The 21,764-nt window shown below is 39.1% G+C and overlaps 2 protein-coding genes and 1 long non-coding RNA gene across 3 annotated transcripts; all 3 read right to left on the reverse strand.

Moving 5' to 3' along the window:
* Nucleotides 1-1,392: 1,392 nt before the first annotated feature.
* Nucleotides 1,393-6,514, reverse strand: LOC130087018 (platelet glycoprotein Ib alpha chain-like). Its single transcript, XM_056253220.1, has 6 exons — nucleotides 6,302-6,514; nucleotides 6,012-6,184; nucleotides 4,229-4,378; nucleotides 3,902-3,997; nucleotides 3,396-3,709; nucleotides 1,393-1,547 (listed from the first exon to the last, which is right to left on the reverse strand). Exons 1-6 carry the CDS (start codon nucleotides 6,512-6,514, stop codon nucleotides 1,393-1,395), a joined length of 1,101 nt encoding a protein of 366 aa, XP_056109195.1.
* A 5,040-nt stretch (nucleotides 6,515-11,554) lies between these two features.
* LOC130087019 (uncharacterized) lies at nucleotides 11,555-16,520 on the reverse strand. The gene is made up of 6 exons (XM_056253221.1): nucleotides 16,440-16,520; nucleotides 13,420-13,534; nucleotides 13,206-13,295; nucleotides 12,630-12,791; nucleotides 12,142-12,318; nucleotides 11,555-12,057 (listed from the first exon to the last, which is right to left on the reverse strand). The coding sequence occupies exons 1-6, from the start codon at nucleotides 16,518-16,520 to the stop codon at nucleotides 11,852-11,854; spliced, it is 831 nt and encodes a 276-aa protein (XP_056109196.1). The 3' UTR covers nucleotides 11,555-11,851.
* Nucleotides 16,521-20,248: 3,728 nt separating this feature from the next.
* On the reverse strand, nucleotides 20,249-21,178 carry LOC130086943 (uncharacterized). Its single transcript, XR_008807276.1, has 3 exons — nucleotides 20,977-21,178; nucleotides 20,408-20,547; nucleotides 20,249-20,321 (listed from the first exon to the last, which is right to left on the reverse strand). It is a non-coding gene; the product is annotated as an uncharacterized LOC130086943 (long non-coding RNA).
* Between the last annotated feature and the right edge of the window lie 586 nt (nucleotides 21,179-21,764).

Consider the following 21,764-nt stretch of genomic DNA (forward strand, 5'->3'; position numbering starts at 1 on the left):
TAGCATTTGGGCTCCACCTCTTCACAGCATCTAAGGGAAGAGAATATATATATATATTTAAATAAATAAAATTATTATTAAATTAAAATTTGAGGTAAATGATATGCACTTATTTTCAAAATATTTTTTATGGTCTACAGCTAAATTAAAAAAAAAACATGGAACAACATGAATGAATCATGAATGACACATTAGAAAAAGGTAATCAACATGCATTACATTTTATTTTATTGTATAAAATATGTTCTGCTTTTATTTTTAAAGCAGTTACTGAAAACATACATGTTAAAATCCAGCTAAACATTTCATTCCATTTCAGATCATTTACTTTCTGAAAGAAACTCCCAAAGGCTACATTAATAAGTTACAGTAATGACTGTATCATTAAACAATATACTTGGTATAACGTTATCGTTGTTGTATACGTTCAAAGTTACTTTTAGCCTACTGGCTAATTTTAGCCAAACTCAGTAAATTTCAGTTGACAATGTGGGCATAATTTCTTTCGGTTCATTCATGTCACACAAGTAAAACTCAAGCACGTTAATCTAATACAAAATGTACTTACCCAACAGTAGATTTTTAATAATATCGACACAACTCCCTCCTCTCCTCGTGTTTGTTCAAAGTTCCAGAATCTATGGGGAGAACGCGTTAACATCTCGCGAGATAATCCCATCGCAGGATTTTGTAATATCGCGAGATCTTTTGTTACTACATCTTGGCAGCACAGTTTATGGTTTGGGCAGAGGGTTTGGGTAATTACATCCAACTCAGACATAAATGGTGACCGGGTATATTTCTGTTTTACTTGTACATACATTCCATAAAAAAATAACAACGAATACATCAGGTACAACAGGTTAAAATAATGACTAAAATGCAGTGGCTTTGCAATCACTTGACTATACTGTGCATTTTGTGATTATAATTTATAAAAACAAGATAAAGTAAATATATATTCATTTGTATATAAATCGTGTATTTTACAAAGAATTATAAATCCTGATAATTTTTTTCTGTCTTGCTAGACTAGACGTGCAAAAGACGCCAGTGGACGTATAGTATTCACAGCCTGACTAGACGTGTAAAGGACGCCAGTGGACGTCTTCTTCACAACCTCTTAAAAACTTCATGGGCAACTACATTAATTATTGCAGTATTAACCATGCGAGGATTAAGCGCAGCTTTTGCATATTTAACAAGGATTTCATAGGGTCATGATGGACTATAAATGCACGTGTAAAAGACGTCGCCAGGTGACGTCCTCTCACCTGATACACTAAACATAACTACACGAGCTAAAAGTTAAAATAACAATTATACATGCAACTGTAGACATGTACAAATGTATCTGAATGCATTTTTAGGAAATGTTCTGTGTTACATTTTTTACCGATTTATGACGTCCTGGCCGCAACTATTTTTGGCCAGGGACACGACGTTGCCGTCGGACCAATGTTTGCTGGGAACCTTCTGCATTTTGCAGCGGATCACCCTCTTCACTGGGTAGTAAGGCTCCTTTTCAAGGATTCCATGGTTACAATCTGAAAGAGCAAAAAAAAAAGTACATGAGTTTGACCTCATACATCATCAATATATAAAAAAATTATAATTTGACAGGCTACACATGATATATTTATGACTTAAGTATATCTGGCTAAGGCAAAAGAATCACTGTATTTGAAGTCTGATTTGAAATGGTGAAATGTAAAACTAGTAAAGCTTGATAACCTTTGGGTGATTGTATCCCCCTCAGTTTCTTCCTTTTGTCTGAGGCTGCAGAATTCTTCTGCTTCTTTTTGTTTTTTGCAGACATATCTGTTGAGATTAAAGAAATTTATCTGTGAAGAGCTGTTATTACAATGAATACTGGTCTAAATACCTTTATTCCAATAACAAATATAATGTCACATTACAATTGGAAAGATATTTGCAGGGCACTCATTGAAATACATGGACACTGTTCAACCATATGCTGTGTGGTCACTTATTCACTCTACTAAGGGTTATAGAAAGATGTACAAACAGGTGATCAATTCAAGGAAAAGCCTGGAAGATGAGGGGAAAAACAATGAATGTAGTTCCTCCTACACACATCACCTTTGTCCTGTAATTTTAATATTGATGGGAGATGTGTCTTCAAGACTGATAATGTTTCAATTCACACTGACAGGGCACAGTGTCTCACAAAATGATTTACTAAGTATGAAGATTCTGTCAATCTGATTCAATGTGTTTTACAAACCCCAAATCCAATTAAGCTGGGTCAACTGTAAAACGAAAATAAAAACACAATACAATGATTTTCAAATCATTTTCAACCTATATTAACAGGACAGGGACAGGATCTAGACTGGGAATGTTTGGAACATTCCACCGGTGAACAGGTTCATTAAAAACACATGAGTGTCATGATTGGGCATTAAAGGGGCATCCCAGGATTCATTCACAAGCAAGTCATCCTTGGTTGTGAATGACTGAGTCTTCTGGGGATGCTATGTGATGGTGGGAATCACAACTATAAAGGATATTAACATGGGCTCAGGAACACCTTGGAAAACAATTGTCAGTTAACACAGTTTGTCGCTACTACAAGTGCTGTGAGTGCTGTACACATTTAAAATAGTTTATGGAAATCATGGACGTCGTGTTCCTCGGGATAAAAAGGAAGAGGACCTCCCAGATTGTTAACAGTGCTAAGTTCAAAAGCCATGGGGGTGTGTTAGTGTCCATGGCATACCCATGCTCCATGACATTCAAAATGAGTGTATCTTTGCAAACAAACAATAAAGCTTTTCAGTTTGAACATTAAACATCTTGTCTTTGTTGTATATTCATTGAATATAGGAACTTCACTGGAATAGGAGTTTGTATGATCCTCAGGGGCCAAATTTAGACTGAAGTGAATTCTATACAGCTAAGAATGAGGCACCAAACACCTGCAGCAGACTTTGGATGTGCAACAGTACTCTCCATAATCATCAGTTCCTGCATAGATTGAAACTGTTCTGGTTGAACAGTAATTCATTTGCCAAAAGTTTTTGCTTCAACATCTGTCAATCATCCTGTCATGAATTTTTAAACGTTATATTTCCCTTTAGTAGTATTTGAAAGGCAAGTTATCCAGACCTACATATTACAGTAGTTACTTGTAAAACACCTCAGAAGTCACCTCACACTAATCAGTCACTTGTTTTTTTTTTCACATTTAAATACATTTCTTCATTTAGAGTATTATTTCAGTTTAAGAAGGAGAGACGTATGAAATGTTTAACATGGTTATAAAGTATATCCTGATTAAATATATGAAAAATAATATATTTTTATTCTTATACACGACTAGCAATTGAATCATGATTTATATGCTATTTGAAAATATCAGCAGAACTTACTGCGTTTCTGCTGAGGTGGTTCTGTGGTGGGCTGGATGGGAGGACCGGTGGTGGGCTGGATGGGAGGACTAGTGGTGGGCTGGATGGGAAGAGGACTGGTGGTGGGCTGGATGGGAGGACCGGTGGTGGGCTGGATGGGAGGACTGGTGGTGGGCTGGATGGGAAGAGGACTGGTGGTGGGCTGGATGGGAGGACCGGTGGTGGGCTGGATGGGAGGACCGGTGGTGGGCTGGATGGGAGGACTGGTGGTGGGCTGGATGGGAAGAGGACTGGTGGTGGGCTGGATGGGAGGACCGGTGGTGGGCTGGATGGGAAGAGGACTGGTGGTGGGCTGGATGGGAAGAGGACTGGTGGTGGGCTGGATGGGAAGAGGACTGGTGGTGGGCTGGATGGGAAGAGGACTGGTGGTGGGCTGGATGGGAAGAGGACTGGTGGTGGGCTGGATGGGAAGAGGACTGGTGGTGGGCTGGATGGGAAGAGGACTGGTGGTGGGCTGGATGGGAAGAGGACTGGTGGTGGGCTGGATGGGAGGACCGGTGGTGGGCTGGATGGGAGGACTGGTGGTGGGCTGGATGGGAAGACTGGTGGTGGGCTGGATGGGAAGAGGACTGGTGGTGAGCTGGATGGGAAGAGGACTGGTGGTGAGCTGGATGGGAGGACCGGTGGTGGGCTGGATGGGAAGAGGACTGGTGGTGAGCTGGATGGGAGGACCGGTGGTGGGCTGGATGGGAGGACCGGTGGTGGGCTGGATGGGAGGACCGGTGGTGGGCTGGATGAGAAGAGGACTGGTGGTGGGCTGGATGGGAGGACCGGTGGTGAGCTGGATGGGAAGAGGACTGGTGGTGAGCTGGATGGGAGGACCGGTGGTGGGCTGGATGGGAGGACCGGTGGTGGGCTGGATGGGAGGACCGGTGGTGGGCTGGATGAGAAGAGGACTGGTGGTGGGCTGGATGGGAGGACCGGTGGTGGGCTGGATGGGAGGACTGGTGGTGAGCTGGATGGTGGACTGGATGGGAGGAGGACTTGTGGTGGACAACTGGTTAGTACAACCTGTACAAATGGTACAAAAAGAGGAAATTATTTACCTCCTGTAATAAGAACAAATGTCCCCTTTTTCAAGCAGTGACTGTGCTCCATAAGGAAACATCCAGTACATTTGTATTCTTCTGTCTAGACATGCTGCCCTATGGACTATATGCTCTCTATCAAACTGAGGTGAGGCTGATTTTGTACTCTGGTGCAAATTGTAGGATCTCATTACCCTATGTGAAGTGGAGATATGTGTTTATAGTTTTTTGAAGTTGAATTGAGCAATGCATCGAAGTTGAATTGAGCAATGCATCTTGCTGTTGACTCTTTTGCTATGTATGGCAGACAATCAGTGAGCTATGTGGCTCAAACTAAGAAACTAAGTCTGCAAACAACAGTTATTTTCATAATCTAAAAGATGATGTATGAATATATATATATATATATATATACACACATACATATATATATATATATATATATATATATATATATATATATATATATATTCTAATGTAAGACTCTGAAAGCAGAGCATTTTTTATTAAACAATTATCAAAATTGTTGGTGATTAATTGTATAATAATCTCAAATATCAAATAATTGTCGCAGCTCTAAAAGAAAAATCAGTAACACTTTATAATAATGATCCATCAATAATAAGTAACTATGCAGGAAGTAATGCAGGACTAATGAGTATTACTACATTAACACTTCAGCTAATATAGAAACAAGCTTAACTAATCAGTAAGTAATATCAAATTTAGGAGAGAGTTCATTATTAGGTAATCTATAATTACTTAATGAGATAATTAAGAACTAATAGGTAATTATGACAAATTATAAATAACTAATTAAATTAATAATCACAACATTAACGTGTTTGATACGTTAGCAATTAGTCTTTTTTTTACTCTCAACATGGTCATAAAATGCATCACTAATTACTCAAGTGTTACCTAGTCACTCTTCAAGGACTACTAGTGATCTGGACCATTATTTTAAAGTAGAAAAAATATGTTTTTCACTTTAAAATAATGGTCCAGATCACTAGTAGTTCCTGCATAGTGACTAGGTAACACTTGAGTAATGAGTGATGCATTTTATGACTACATTCAGAGTAAAACATATGACTGATCATGTCTCAGGCACACGATAATGTTCTTTATAATTAGTCAGTTAGTTAACAGTTAATTATGAGGCTTAGGCTATCTCATTAAGTAATTATTGCTTACTTAATAAGGAACCATTTCTAAATTTGATAGTACTTACTGATTAGTTAAGCTTGTTTCTATATTAGTTAATAGTAGAAGCTGAAGTGTTAATGTAGTAACACTCATTAGTCCTGCATTACTTCCTGCATAGTTACTTATTAATGACTGACAAACTATTATTATAAAGTGTTACCGAAAAACCTATTGGATAAAGCAAAGACCAAATTTGATGAACAGGTGAATAGCTATTTTTGGTCCACTGTGGTTTGCCCTGTGGCACCGCTACCAAGACAATTCCCTACTGTAATTGCTGTGTCTGTGCCACATTTATTTTAATGTTGACTGTAGTAAGATTTTAAATAATCGAACACACTTACTATTAATTAAAACTTCATATAGAGCCTTCATCCTGTCAAGGCATTTTTTAGAATGGTCTGACAGCTGCCATTTTGGCTGGAGGACTTGTGCGGACCAGGTTTTTTGCTTCTTTGTTTTCTTTGCAATGAAGACTATGGCCTTGTACCCCAATGTGTTTAACTTTTCGACCTGAAAAAAAAAAGATATATATTATATAATATATACAGAAATATAAGGAATTATAAATGTCTGAAACTTTGTGGGCTGTAATTATTTAAATAATAACTACAGACGCTAAACACATACCAAGACAGATGCCTCATCAATAACATGAGAGGTGGTTTGGTTTTTGTTTTGGTTTTTCAACCATGTCTCCTTTCTGGCCTCAAATTTCTGGAGTTTTTTTGCCAGTCTTTGCTTTCTTGGCTGTACTGACTGGCAATATTTGCAGGTCTTGGTGGCCACACCAATAGCTGCTTTGCAGCTCACGCAGGTTGTTACTGTTGATCCTCTTGGCATATTAAAACTAGAATATAAAAACAATCAACATTTAATGACAACCAAAGTGACAAAGACACTTGATTATTTAAGTGTTACATTACAAATGTTGGTAATTTGGCCTAATTGGCTTTATGCACAGCTGCACTACTTCCTGAACTTAAGCCAGTTCCTTGTTTCCTGTCCGCCATTATTGGACAAATTGATTAATTCAGGTGTGCCTGACCTCAGTAGTCACAGCAACAATAATCAGACACACCTGAATTAATCAAGTTTGGCCAATAATGTCAGACAGGAAACAAGGAGCTGGCTTAAGTTCAGGAAGTAGTGCAGCTGTGCATAAAGCCAACGCAAGGCTGCTCTTCAGTTTCCGGTTGGGGAGATTTAAAGTGGAGGAGAACCGAGGAAAACGGGATTATGGCAGAATCTTAAAAATGTACTGTCCTCCCGTCTTTGAAACAAAACTTTAATACGTTTAGATGTAATTTTGTATAGTTATGTTTATCATTTTAAAAAGAAGCATACACACAATGAGGGGTGTCTGTTTTTGTGACTAACGTTTCTTAAGTATAGCCATAGAGTATGAAAACCAATATAAGTTCTCGGTATAGCATTGGATTCTACGATTGGCGTAAGAAATCAAACCGGAAATACCGCCGCGCATAGAGCACATTCGGTTTTTATGACCTGTGTGTCAGCTGTTGCAGTGCTTTGTGGGATTTGAAGTATGAGTGAGTGATGGGAGTGCGAATTACCGCGGGCTATTAATGATAGACGTATGAAATTATACGATCACGGAAAAAAATATCGATATATGACTTTTAGTCCATATCGCACAGCCCTACTACATATTCTATGCAACAATAACCCATACTCCATAGTTGATTTCTGATTTAATCTAGTATTGGAGTAAATACACTTTTCAATTTATAATTCTGACCTCGGTTAGCACATTGCCGCCAACTCCAGCTAACCTTAAATGCGGTGGCTTGAAGCTGGGTAAACCCCTATGTCATTAAACACATTCCTATAAATTAATGGTGATGCATAATTAACAAATGATGGTTTAGACAGCGCTAATTAACTTTATTATTCAGGTTCCGTAAGTATGTTATGTATTCATTACCTACCTTTGAGAGTGTACTGAACAGTATGATCATGGTCGGTCGGATAGAGCGGACACCCCCCCCTCACTCAGTTGTCAATCTGCTGATCTCTGTGATAGGGCAACCCACTTGTCAATCAGCGACCTCTCGCAGCTACGATGCCACTTTTGTGACACTTAAAAAAATAAAAAAATAACTTTTGTACTTTACCATTTTTTTTATCAAAAGAACTATGATAAGATTAATTATTTTTCAACCTCAGACTAATTGGCCTTGGCTAATTTGGCTAATCTTGAAAAATAGAACACAGAACAGAAGAACAGAACACAACACCCCCCAGCCCCCACCCTTCTTGAATATGGTTTATGAGGACACAAATCTGTATAATGACATGGGTATTACAATGTAAACATGGTTTATGAGGACATTTGTGTCCTCATAAAGCAAATGGCTTACAAACATAGGCCTACTAAATGGTGTTTTTTGAAATTTTCTGTGACTGGTAGGTTTATGCAAGGATAACCTAACACAGTCATTCAAATAATTTATATCTGCCACAGCAAATAGGCTACACAATGCATCAGGTGTTATATTTTAGTAGACAAAAAAGTGTGAGTAGTGCTTTATTGGTTATTTTTGTTAATCAGCCAGTGTTCGTGGGTCTGGTGGACCTACTCAACAGATGTTTATTTTATCCCAATTAAAAGCAATATAAACAGCATCTATGGTTAATATTTTCCTTTGTTATATCACATTTAAGAATTGCAACCTTGTGTGGGAAAGGCAGGGGTAGAAACACAAAACTCACTTTTGCACTCACACTCTCTCACACTTCTCTCTCTCTCTCTCTCTCTCTCACACACACACACACACACACACACACACACACACACACACACACACACACACGCACATACACACACACATGCACACACACATGCACACACACACACACTCTCTCTCTCTTGTACATCTATCTTTATGAGGACATAATAGCCTATTGACACAATACAATCTCTAGCCGCTGACCCTAACCTTACCCATCACAACTAAGTGCCTAACCCGAACCCTTTCCTAAACCTACCCTTGACCCAATTATAACCTTATCCCTAAAACCAAGTCTTGACCCTCAAACAGACATTTAAAGGGGTCTCAGAAAGTGAGGACCGGCCAAAATGTCCTCACTTTACTTTCTTTGTCCGCGCTCCAATGGTCTAAAACACATTGGAGCGAGGAGTTGTACGAGTACACACACACACACACACACACACACACACACACACACCGGAGCGTAATTTTTGTGTGTGTGTGTGTGTGTGTGTGTGTGTGTGTGTGGGGGGGGGGAGGGGGTAGTAAATAAGTAGTCAATAACCCCCCCCCCATATTTATACCATGAACACATGAGAAATATGCAGAACATTTTTTTCACTAACATTACCCCCCAATGTTCAAACCAAATCTATGCCCTTGCACACACACACACACACACACGCACGTACACACGCACACACACACACACACACACACACACACACACACACACACACACACACACACACACACACACACACACACACACACACACACACACACACACACACACACACACACACACACGGAGCGTAATTTTTGTGTGTGTGTGTGTGTGTGTGTGTGTGTGTGTGTGTGTGTGTGTGTGGGGGGGGGGGGGGTAGTAAATAAGTAGTCAATAACCCCCCCCCCCCCATATTTATACCATGAACACATGAGAAATATGCAGAACATTTTTTTCACTAACATTACCCCCCAATGTTCAAACCAAATCTATGACCTTGCACACACACACACACACACACACACGCACGTACACACGCACACACACACACACACACACACACACACACACACACACACACACACACACACACACACACACACACACACACACACACACACACACACACACACACACACACACACACACACACACACACACACACACACACACACACACACACACACACACACACACACACACTTGAAGCCCTCAAAGTGCTTTCTGCAACTGAACCTGTTAGGGCATATGTCCAAAATGTCAAAAAAAAAATTAAACTTTGTCTTATAGCTACACCAAATATATCACTGGAAAGGTCTTGACCTGGAGAGTAATATATATTAATTCGAAGGTTCTATATTATTACTGCTTTGAGATATTGACCCTTGAACCTTAACCTCAGGGCACATTTGAAGGCTTGTAATTATGGGACAAAAAGGGTTACGGACATGAGACCAACTGTAATAGAAAGGTGTTGACATGGGTTATAAGTTGAGTAGTCATAGTTATAGTCGCCAAGGGGTGGGGGGGGGGGGGGGGGGGGCTATGGTGTGAAAATAAAAAATCCCCCTTTGAACAAGACAATATTTAAATTCTGATGCCAAAAATGTGTTTGACATCCCCTCAAATCCCTGGAATGCCACCAATTAAGTATTTACAACTTCCAATTTTAGGGAAAACCCCGGGTTTAAAAAAAAACTACAACTCCCTAGACCCCTCTTTAGTACTTGTGTTGACATCAGCACCCCAGTTGTAGTTCCTCCGTTTTAGGGCCGTGCTAGGGTTGTGAAAACATGTATCTACCCAATATATCAAATATCACACACTGTCTAATAAATAATTATACTGCATGTATATGATCTATGCTAAGAAAAGACAAAAATGTTCGTTTAATGACGATATTTTAACTAAAACAGGAGACGAGCGCGCCAACTGCTCTGCTCACGTGACGCACGTCTATGGTGACGCAAAGCGGACTTGTCCTCATCTCCATAGTAACGGCCAATGTTGCTACTTCCGCTATGAAAAATGTACAAAAAAAACCTCCTAAAAACACACACAAACACATTTTTTAAAATGGAAAAAATTATATAAACAGTCACAATATAAAATGATTACTAATAAAAAAGACAGGAGTATAACTAATCAGAAAATATTTTTACATATCAAAGGAAAATATCAAAAGATTTACATATTTCAACTGTTTTTAAAGCCTTCTTGATACATGAGTCAGAGATAGTCCCAAAGTAATGTTGTACATCAGTACTCAAAACATAGAAAAGTGGTTTCTGACCTGAAAATTTACATTTGTGTATATAAAATTTTGTTTTAAAAAAGATCATTACGAATATTTTGTTTTTGTCTAATTGCTGATTTTTCCAATTAACAATTGCAAACTAAACATTTTTCCCAGAGTAGAGAAAAATCCTTATCAATGTTATCAATAACAAAATGGGAAAAGTCTTTACATAACAATTTGGAATAATGGCAAAGCCAAAACAAATGCACTAGTCTCTGGGTGCTGTCCACAAAAAGAACAATTTGCATTAACATCTACCTTGAATTTCTTTAAGTATTAACGGGATATACACGTTGGATAATTCGAAAGGAAACTTCTCTTATTAATTCTTCTTCACTTTTCTATGTTTTGAGTTAATTAATTATCTTATTAATAATTAAGTATCTTTTTTCCCTAATATTGTCTGGAAAAAGTCTGGCTAACATTTGTTTTTCATAACTGAAGGTGTGATTTTTAAAACCATCATATGTGACGTCAATCTACTGTAGTGCTGAGTTATAAAACACAAATATCTTTAAAACAAGAGATATTTAATTTTCCACTTAATGTTCGGCGTTTTCGTTTTCCCGACAGGGAAAACAAAAACAAAACACACATTGTTCACGTATATTATAATTTGTATGTATGTTAAAACACTGCGGTGTAAAATGTTCACAGATATGTTACACTCTTAATTTGTACAATTTATTTAAGAAGTACATTTAGATTGAAGTTATGTTAAAATTTTATTATTTTGATGTCTTTTTAAATGCTTTGGCAATATTGTAATATTTACAGTCATTCAGAGAGAGAGAGAGAGAGAGAGAGAGAGAGAGAGAGAGAGAGAAAGAGAGAGAGAGAGAGAGAGAGAGAGAGAGAGAGAGAGAGAGAGAGAGAGAGAGAGAGAGAGAGAATATTCTATGGAAACATAACACACTGTTGGAGACAGTAACAATACAATAGGCTATGTACAGTTAACTACTTTACATATACAAATTATATACAAATGCAATTAAGCTATGTATGCATGCGCAATACATTTCGACCAATGTAATGCTAAAAAAAAACAAAAAACAAAAACAAAAACAAGGTAATTTGTCATGTTTGACATCTTGTGCTTTGACATCTTCATAGAGTCATACACATTTTCTCCCTAATAACTACTCTCCCAGTTCCTCATCAGTTGAGGAAGTATCCTCTAAGTCTTCCTCTTCAGAGAAGTCATCGAAGGACAATGTTTGCGGTCCAAGAATACTTTTGTATGTTGTGCGTGCTGTATCCAGTTGTGCTTCAACTTCACACAATCTTTTCTTCAGTACAGAAAGTAGTCCCTCAAGTCCTTTCTCCATTAAGCCCTCTGTACTGCCTGAAAATGTGACATTAAAATATAAAGAAATTATCCAATGGTTTCCAGAGAAGCAAATTGAAGAAAACTATTTATTGTCCTTACATTTCCCATTGGTGTCTTCAGTGAGCTGAAAGGTAAACTCTACAATCAGTCCAGCAACACTCCTCATGTACTCCATGTGCTGCTTGACTTCACGAAGCACAATAACTTCTTCTTTCAGTCTAGCCAGCAGCATTACCTTGTCAAAAACATTTTTTTTCCGCTCCATATCACCATGACCTGCAATACATTACATCAAAGTGTTATCTTACAGCCTATAAAAATATTGGGACAGAAGATATTTTGCATGCTGTACTACTACAATAGAGAAATAAACCCTGGAAGGATGAGATAGAACCCCAGCGCTTCGCGAAGGGGTTTGATCACATCCATTTACATTTACATCCTTTTTTTTTCTTTTTTTTTTGCATATTGCCCAATGTCTTATTTTTTTAACATCAGATAACATTTTTTACATCAGATTACATATTTACATCAAGATGTGTGCATAAAACAAATTGTATTCAGTGCATTTCCGAGGAAGTACTTACATTCCCATGGCCAGGAGTAGTTGTCCACAGCCAGGAGTTCATTGGGAGGAGGGAGTTTTTCAGCTTCCCCCACAGTAGCATTGTGGTCATTGATGGCAACTTCCAAGGCTTTCTTCTCAACAGCAATCTTTTTTCTCAGTTGATGCCTTCGCTTATTCCCACCTACAATGAGAAACACAAAATGAGTGTGCATTCACACGATGACTACACAATAGCACCATACAAAATACGACTTCACAATATGCATGTATGTGTTATGATTATTGTGACAGATTTTGTGTGATAATTTTTGCTTTTTTTCCAGAATCTATTTTAAACAATCATACATTTTTTTAAATAGAGGACAAAATTGGTAGGTCAGGACATCTCTGCACTTTGCAGAAATATTGGAAATATTTGGATATTGCACTAAACCTAATCATGATTTTGACAGTTTTTCAGTATGCTGCCCTGACTTGTAGTAAACAGTTTTTTTTATATATATATAAATGGCTTTGCTATTTTTACTATGTATAAATCAGTAGTGAATTCATTTTTTCACAAATCTGCATTACTAGTAGCCTTTTCTGCTCTCACCAGACTGACGATACAGCTGAAATGTTCGCTGTTTGATGCCCAAATATAGCCCCTCGATGGTCCTCTGCAGGTCATTTTGGATTGTTGCTTCTTTGTATGACAAAAAACAAATGAATGCCCATTTTAGTTTACAATCAGCCTCTTTAGATCCTCTGTACAAGAGCAGAGCCAATGATTCTTTAAAATATGCCATTAAATAATTGTTTCAAATTACCTGAGGTCCACCCCTGAACATCAGACACCCACTGCTGGACTGTGTCTTGCTGTAGAGATAACTCAGCTGTGAGTTTCTCTAGGTCCTTTGTTGCCTCTGCAATCCTTTGTACAGTCTGTCCATAGGGATGGCTGACGCGAAACAGTCGTTCCGAAGCTTTGCGAGATCCCGAAGCGCAGATGATTCGAAACACTGATCCGAAGCGTGATTCAAAACACCCACGTCACGTGACTACGGCTAAATGAAGCTTCTGAGTGTTTCATCCAAGCGTGCCGCACAAGCCCTCAAAAGTGAAGCCAAAACGTCTCGATCGCCCCCCGGTGACCGGTCCTAGTATAGCTCATAAGCCCCGCCTCCCCATGTTATTCAACGGGACGTGAGACCAACTAAATAATTAAATTACACTTCACATATCTTTTTTCTAAAGATAGTTTCTGTCATTTACTGTAGTTTCTATCACGTTGATGTAATTTCAAGTGTTTGTTTTTAAAATAAGTTAGTTTTTAGTTAGTTATTTGATGCTATAAAAACGGTGCTGTGACATCATGATTGACAGCTGTGATTGACAGGTTCTCTGTGTGAAGTAGTCACTGAAGCACCAAAGGACTTTTTTTCATAATGTTGACTATGTGGTAAGTGGTTGTATTTACCTTATTTTAACGAGGTACTGCAATCAGCAGACATCATTGGAGAGGAACGGAGCAGACAAGGCCAGTAGTGTGCAAAAGTGCAGGGCGTGTGCTTGCGATTGATTCAACGAGCGTGAGGGCGGGGCCTTGATTTCGCGGCTTTACTTCCTGCTCACGACTGCGCATGACTGGTCCCGAAAACGCTACTGCGCAGACTCAAGTGGCGGCTTCAGTTCTCTCCAATGGAGAAGAGCCAAGGGGGTAATCCATCGACCGGAAGTTGAAGCCGGCCGGGTGCCGCCATGTTGTAGCAGAACTTCAGTTGCGTTAGCATTTCCATTGACTCCCATTCATTTTTGCGTCACTTTGACAGCGAATAACTTTACATCTGAGGCGTTTAAAGACTCCATTTGTCCATTATTTATTTCCAAAGAAACACGACAATGTATAAAGGGCTCCATTACCTTCTATGTTACACTATGGCCCCGTAGAAACAGATTTAGTAAAAATAGGCTAACGATTGCGTCATAACCACTCGACTCTCTGTCGCGCTGTACAGAAATGACCGTACAGACAGGAGGAGAAGCTCGCAGGCAATCGGGGGGACGTCCCGTCAAGGGAGAAGCCCATAGATAATGAGTCCATAAAAGCAACGGAATACTTACTCCTGCTCACTCACGCCAAAGAACTCTTTGCTCAAGTTCCCCGTCTCTGCAAGATTAACGTTGGCAGTTTTCACGCACAGCTACTAGAAGATTAACGTCTGTCAGACAGGTTGCTCACGTCATCAAGCTTAGTTTGAGTCAGTCTGAGTCTGCGCGTCAGGAACGGAAGTTCTCAAAAATCGCTAAAAGTGGGCTTCAACTGTCTCAACTGAGTTCCAATGAGATCGCTCTGTCCATTTCTTTTACTGTCTATGAGAAGAGCGAAGGGGCGTCGTCCATCTTTTTTTACAGTCTATGGTTTCATCAGGTGGAGTGCTCCGCCGAGTCAGGGTTTGATTGACAGGTCAGTCGGGAAAGATCACACTATCACACACAGTATAAAAGTGAAGTAAACGCATTTTCACATCGTGGGTTTTTGTGAAAGGAGTTTGGTTTTGAGGTAGCGGATTTTTGGTGATATAGTGACATTTATAGTGCGATTTGTTTAGTTATATTTAGGCTTCCATTTAAATTTACACATTGACTGAGAGACAGAGTACATATAGTGACACATTAATAGATGCATAGATAGAAATATATATATAGACAGATAGATTATTAGATATATACATGGATTAATAGATAGATAGATAGATAGATAGATAGATAGATAGATAGATATATTATTAGATATATTTATATAGATTAATAGATAGATGCATATAATAGATTTTCATTTTCATTCAGAGCCACAAATGTCAACATCAGGCCCATCATCATCAACACCAGTAGAAACACAGCACAGTTTATGGGAACATTTTGATAATCACATCCGTGAAACCCAGATGATACACAATGCTACAGCTGATGCCACAGTGGAAGTGAAAAAATACCTCAACGATGCGTATTTGCCCAGAACTCATGATCCACTAACTTACTGGAAAGAGAGAGCAGTAATCTTTCCTCATTTGTATGTCCTTGCTAAAAAATATCTTTGTATGCCAGCAACAAGTGTCTCTTGTGAGAGGATTTTTTCAAAGGCTGGAGAAATTATCTGTAAAAAAAAGAAGTAGGCTGAGTCCTTCGACAGCAGAGAGATTGATATTTTTGAATAAAAATCTATAAGAAAGTGAGACATTGTGGCTTGATTTCTTTTATTCATTTTTAATGACCAAAATAACATTATGCAATGTGAAGAGACTACAGGTTACAAGCTTCATAATAGAAACATACAATATAAATACTAATAAAAAAAAAACAGTTTTTTATTGGCTCGTTGTATTAAAAATCAAAGTTGTTTCAGATCAACACCTGCAAGTGACCACTAGGTGTCACCGTGGAGACGGGTGTCGGATTGATTCGAAGCCTCGAAACAATATGGACCATTTGGTTCAACTGTTTCATTGCTTCACGAAGCCTCGATCTGCCCATCACTATCTGTCCAAAAGAAATGTCCATGTTGACAAATGCTGAGACAATTGGCTTTATGCACAGCTGCACTACTTCCTGAACTTAAGCCAGCTACTTGTTTCCTGTCTGCCATTATTGGACAAAATGATTGGTTCAGGTGTGCCTGACCTCAGTAGTCACGGCAACAATAATCAGACACACCTGAATTAATCAAGCTTGGCCAATAATGTCAGACAGGAAACAAGGAGCTGGCTTAAGTTCAGGAAGTAGTGCAGCATGTGCATAAAGCCAATTAAAAAAAAAAAAATGTTGTTATGCATATTTGCCTAGTAAGTACCTTGACATATCTTTTGGCCAATGTCCGGTCAAGGTTTTCTGCCTTTCGCTTGTTCCAGCCACTTGCCTGGATTGTCAGCATGTCTGTGCGAACATGACACACAATGAATGTGCAGTAATTTAGGTTCACAGTGAGGACCAAAGATCAGATACTACATTGATCATTCTCTAATATTGTCACATAAACGTGGAAATAATCATACACTTAATTGACGAATCAGAAGATAAATTATTATAAAGAGAATCCTGATCAGTGTCTGTAAGCTGACTAGACTTATTTTCTTGTTTTCACTTATGCATTTCACCTATGCATGGAACTCTAAAATGCAAAGGCCGAGCATCAGTGTTCAAACCCCTTGGTCTCAATTTGGACACAACTATACATGAAAAATGCTTACCGGCTTTTGACATGTACTTGGAACATATGGCTGCTCGGGAGAGGAAGCTGTTAACCTGTTCAACCTCCTCCCCGATTGTTGTTCCAGCTCCTTCTTGATTGCGTCCCCCCCATTTTAACTGTAACACATTTACATGAATGTAATCATTTGGAAAACAACAAGTAGGGGCAGAGTACAGACAATCATAACGTGTGGTACAAATGGTAAGAAATACATCTAATTGTCATGATTACCTCACACATCCATGAATGCGCTTTTGCATGCATGATGGAGAGAAATGGGCGCATATCCAGCAAGTCCTCCAACTCTGGACAGTGGTCCACAACTCTCTCCAGATATGGCCAATATTTGCAGACCACATCAGAGCAAAAGAACTGGACGTTCTGTGAAGCTAGCTGTTTCTGGAGATATAATGGGTATGCAAAAATTTATCCACGGAACATATTCAGTCCCTTCAGCAAAACCCCATGACGGCAGACAGCCAATTCAACACCTTCCTCATCTAGTTTGCTTGCAGACTTGTTGGCGGACTCTCGTGCTGCGGTCCACTGACCCGCACCACACCACATCTCCCTTTTCCTGGATTCTTAAACAGATGAGGGCAAATACAGACATTTACACAGTTACATTTTATACAGTAAGCTGTAAATCATGGTATTATGGCATTTGATGGAGTAATGCCGCTCTATCACTTAATTAAACTAAATATTGTTTAAATTTGGGGGGGGGGGGGGGGGTAGCATTCATAAAAATGTGAAATTGTGGTGTTTCACATGAAGAAATATAAATTTAGCTTACATGTCCAGTTTTTCCATGGATGTAATCAACAAAGGAGGACACCTCAGCATCACTGGCCAAAAAGACTCCATCAAAAAACCCATCAGGTCTTGGTCTATAGATGTAGATGTGGGTAAAATTTATTGTATAAAAGTAATTTGTACTTGATTTGTACTTTTGATTTTGATCCTTTTAATTTGTACTTGAATGTTACACACCCTGGTTGGCTTTTGAAACGATATAATTTGCGGTTCCCATCCACTGCAACTGCCAACATGGAGGGTGTGCATGCAGGGCACTGAAAATGCTGGACCTGAGACAGCTTGTCAACCTCAAATTTGGCATAGGCCCATTCGAGGAAGGCCCTCTGCATTGTGTCCCCACATATCTTACCACTCTGAGAACAAAAGTGGAAAAAAAAGGTTGGCTTCCGACTATGGTCATGACGAAGAAAGGGCTCCATCAAGAAATATGTACTGAAACTTTGGGGATTGTAAGAACAAGTCCTAACAATGAATCAGTTATTTAAAACGTAATCCAAATAAGAAATGATGAGTCCACTCACTCGCCCAAAGAGTTTTGTACGACACTCGAGCATGCTGACAAAAGCTTGTCTTGACATCCCTGGGGCAGTGATTTTAAGATCTTCATACGTGGTGAACAAGTCCACCATGTACAAGGTCTCAAAATTGACAGTGGCTGGCCAGTAACCACTTTCAACCAGATCACTCATGGTTACTGGCAAGGTTTTTCCACAGGAGCAGTTTACTGATGGAAGGAATAGGTTGTATCTTCCTGAAATTTCAAAGAAAAACAATTATCTATTGTTCACAAGAAACAAAAAACACAATATGAAGAAATAAAAAAGGTTACCGTTCATTCCAACTAAAATAACTGGCTTTCCCCTGGAAAAGCTTGTTTGCCCAGTGGAGCAGTCGCAGCAGGGAGGAACGATTGGTAACATGCAATCTAAAAAGCAGAATTAGTTTACATATTAGTGTAAATGAAACAGTAAGGGTGTTGTTTCTATCAAACAAAACTTCATCCAGCATGTTTGTTGGAGTAAACCAGGGTTCGTGTAAGATGTAAAATAGCCTACACTCACCTAAAGGATTATTAGGAACACCATACTAATACTGTGTTTGACCCCCTTTTGCCTTCAGAACTGCCTTAATTCTACGTGGCATTGATTCAACAAGGTGCTGAAAGCATTCTTTAGAAATGTTGGTCCATATTGATAGGATAACATCTTGCAGTTGATGGAGATTTGTGGGATGCAAATCCAGGGCAAGAAGCTCCCGTTCCACCACATCCCAAAGATGCTCTATTGGGTTGAGATCTGGTGACTGTGGGGGCCATTTTAGTACAGTGAACTCATTGTCATGTTCAAGAAAACAATTTGAAATGATTCGAGCTTTGTGACGTTGCATTATCCTGCTGGAAGTAGCCATCAGAGGATGGACATGGTGGCCATAAAGGGATGGACATGGTCAGAAACAATGCTCAGGTAGGCCGTGGGATTTAGACAATGCCCAATTGGCACTAAGGGGCCTAAAGTGTGCCAAGAAAACATCCCCCACACCATTACACCACCACCACCAGCCTGCACATTGGTAACAAGGCATGATGGATCCATGTTCTCATTCTGTTTACGCCAAATTCTGACTCTACCATCTGAATGTCTCAACAGAAATCGAGACTCATCAGACCAGGCAACATTTTTCCAGTCTTCAACTGTCCAATTTTGGTGAGCTCTTGCAAATTGTAGCCTCTTTTTCCTATTTGTAGTGGAGATGAGTGGTACCCGGTTCTCCTCTGACCTCTATCATCAAAAAGGCATTTTCGCCCACAGGACTGCCGCATACTGGATGTTTTCCCCTTTTCACACCATTCTTTGTAAACCCTAGAAATGGTTGTGTGTGAAAATCCCAGTAACTGAGCAGATTGTGAAATTCTCAGACCGGCCCATCTGGCACCAACAACCATGCCACGCTCAAAATTGCTTTTGGAGTTCAGGAGATTGTCTTGACCAGGACCACACCCCTAAATGCATTGAAGCAACTGCCATGTGATTGGTTGATTAGATAATTGCATTAAAGAGAAATTGAAGTGGTGTTTCTAATAATCCTTTAGGTGAGTGTATATAACCTGAGAATTAAAAAATACCTTTTTCATAATAGGAGAATTTCCCTCCTTCATCCTGCTGAACAAAAGTGGATGGCGGCAGGTGTCTGAAAAACCCTTCCACCATGGATGCTCTGTTATGAAGCACCAGGGCCTCATGTGTGGAAAGGTCACAGGCAGTGCAGTAGAGTGATCGTGGCAAACAGTCTCTACACATCACTACTGCAGCCTTGTGTCCACAATGATGGCAAACCCCCTCCTTCGGCTTCTCAGATGCTAACATATTGTTCACCATGAGGGGCCTTATTACTGTCCAGTTCTCCAGAGAGGAAGTTTGCCTGTCCCTCCAATGTGAGGGGAGAGGTTTTTCAGCACCACTTCCCAAGAGGTCTCTGACATCTTGAATGAGGAAGTCTGAAAATGAAAAGGGAAGAAGGCAATGGTAAATCTGGGCAATTAACACATAACAAATGAGGAAACAAGTATAAAGGAAAAAAAACCTACATTTTTGATGGTCACAGTGTCTTGTAGTGTCTCAGTTGTGCTGGTAGATGGAGCACAGGAGGGAACGCTTGCTGAAGAAACTGAAAAAATATGAATATCAATTTAGAACTTGCTCAATGAATAATGAATGCAACTACTGATGAAAAAAAACAAAACAAAAAACAACCAGTAACGTTAGCCGAATTTCGCTTTCGTCTCTCCCCAGCTCTATCTTTTTGGCAGAGGTTGACCATTGTCCTCATCAAGCCAAACGCACAGCTTTGTGGATTGCTTTGACCCTCCTTCAGTGTGTCCATGCTGATCCACCTAAATAAACAATTTAGCCACAGAATAAACCTCCACCCACTAAGGTTATCGCTACCTACAATCCCATTATAAAACCAATGTTATAATAAATATTACATTGTAAAAATTCAGTCTAACGGTTGTGGTCCTGTACTGTACAGACAGATCTAGAAAACTTTTTCTACATAAAAAAAGAAGAAAAAAAGAAAGTGAAACGTTTTTACATAATATTTAATTAAACTCTCACTGGCTCTAACGTAGGAAATCAGCTCAGCACTATAGCTTGCATTTGAATAAAGACAATGAACCTGTATAGTTGCACTTTGCTTGGAGTGCTTTTTAATTTTGCACCTTCCCTGCAATACCTCAGTCAGAGTCTATTATGGTCTTAGACCTTGCAATTAGCATTGATTAATATGCTTTTTCCACCACTGAGATAATGTTATTTACCTTGCACTCGTCCAGGAACGCATCAGCCAGGAATATGGCATCTTCTGGGTCAAGGTTATTCATTTTTTCAGCTTGGTCAAGTTATCCACGCTTCCTTTTCCTCCTTGTTAACGTTTACCTTTTCCTGCCTTCTTCTTCTTCTTCTTCTTCTTCTTCTTCTTCTTCTTCTTCTTCTTCTTCTTCTTCTTCTTCTTCGCCGTTTGCATCGATTTCGCGCATTACCGCCATCTACTGTGAACTTGAACCAGAAACGTTTCAGTTTCACATTATTCTGGCGAGATCTTAAAAGTATTCGCAACAACGAGCAAGCGAGTGATTATGTACATTGACTGAGTGAATATTATGAAAATAAAATATATAGGCTATTTCTCGCTAGAAATGTAATCAAAACTTGTTTTTATGCAGAAACTAAGTCAAAATATGCAGCGTCCATGTAATAGCAACCAAAATGTTTCAGTTTCACATTTTTCTGTCGAGATCTGAAAAATATTCGCAATAACGAGCAAACAGGTGATTATGTACACTCACTGAGTGGATATTATGAAAATAAAATATATATTTCTTGCTAGAAATGTAATCAAAACTTATTTTTATGCAGAAACTAAGTCAAAATATGCCAATAGTCCATGTTATAGCAACCAAACGTAACAGTTTCACATTATTCTGGCGAGATCTGAAAAAATATTCTCAATATAACGAGCAAACAGGTGATTATGTACACTCACTGAGTGGATATTATGAAAATAAAATATATATTTCTCGCTAGAAATGTAATCAAAACTTATTTT

This window comes from Rhinichthys klamathensis, unplaced genomic scaffold (assembly GCF_029890125.1).
Source record: "Rhinichthys klamathensis goyatoka isolate OS25496 unplaced genomic scaffold, OSU_Roscu_1.1 h1tg000103l_1, whole genome shotgun sequence".
NCBI lineage: Eukaryota > Metazoa > Chordata > Actinopteri > Cypriniformes > Leuciscidae > Rhinichthys > Rhinichthys klamathensis.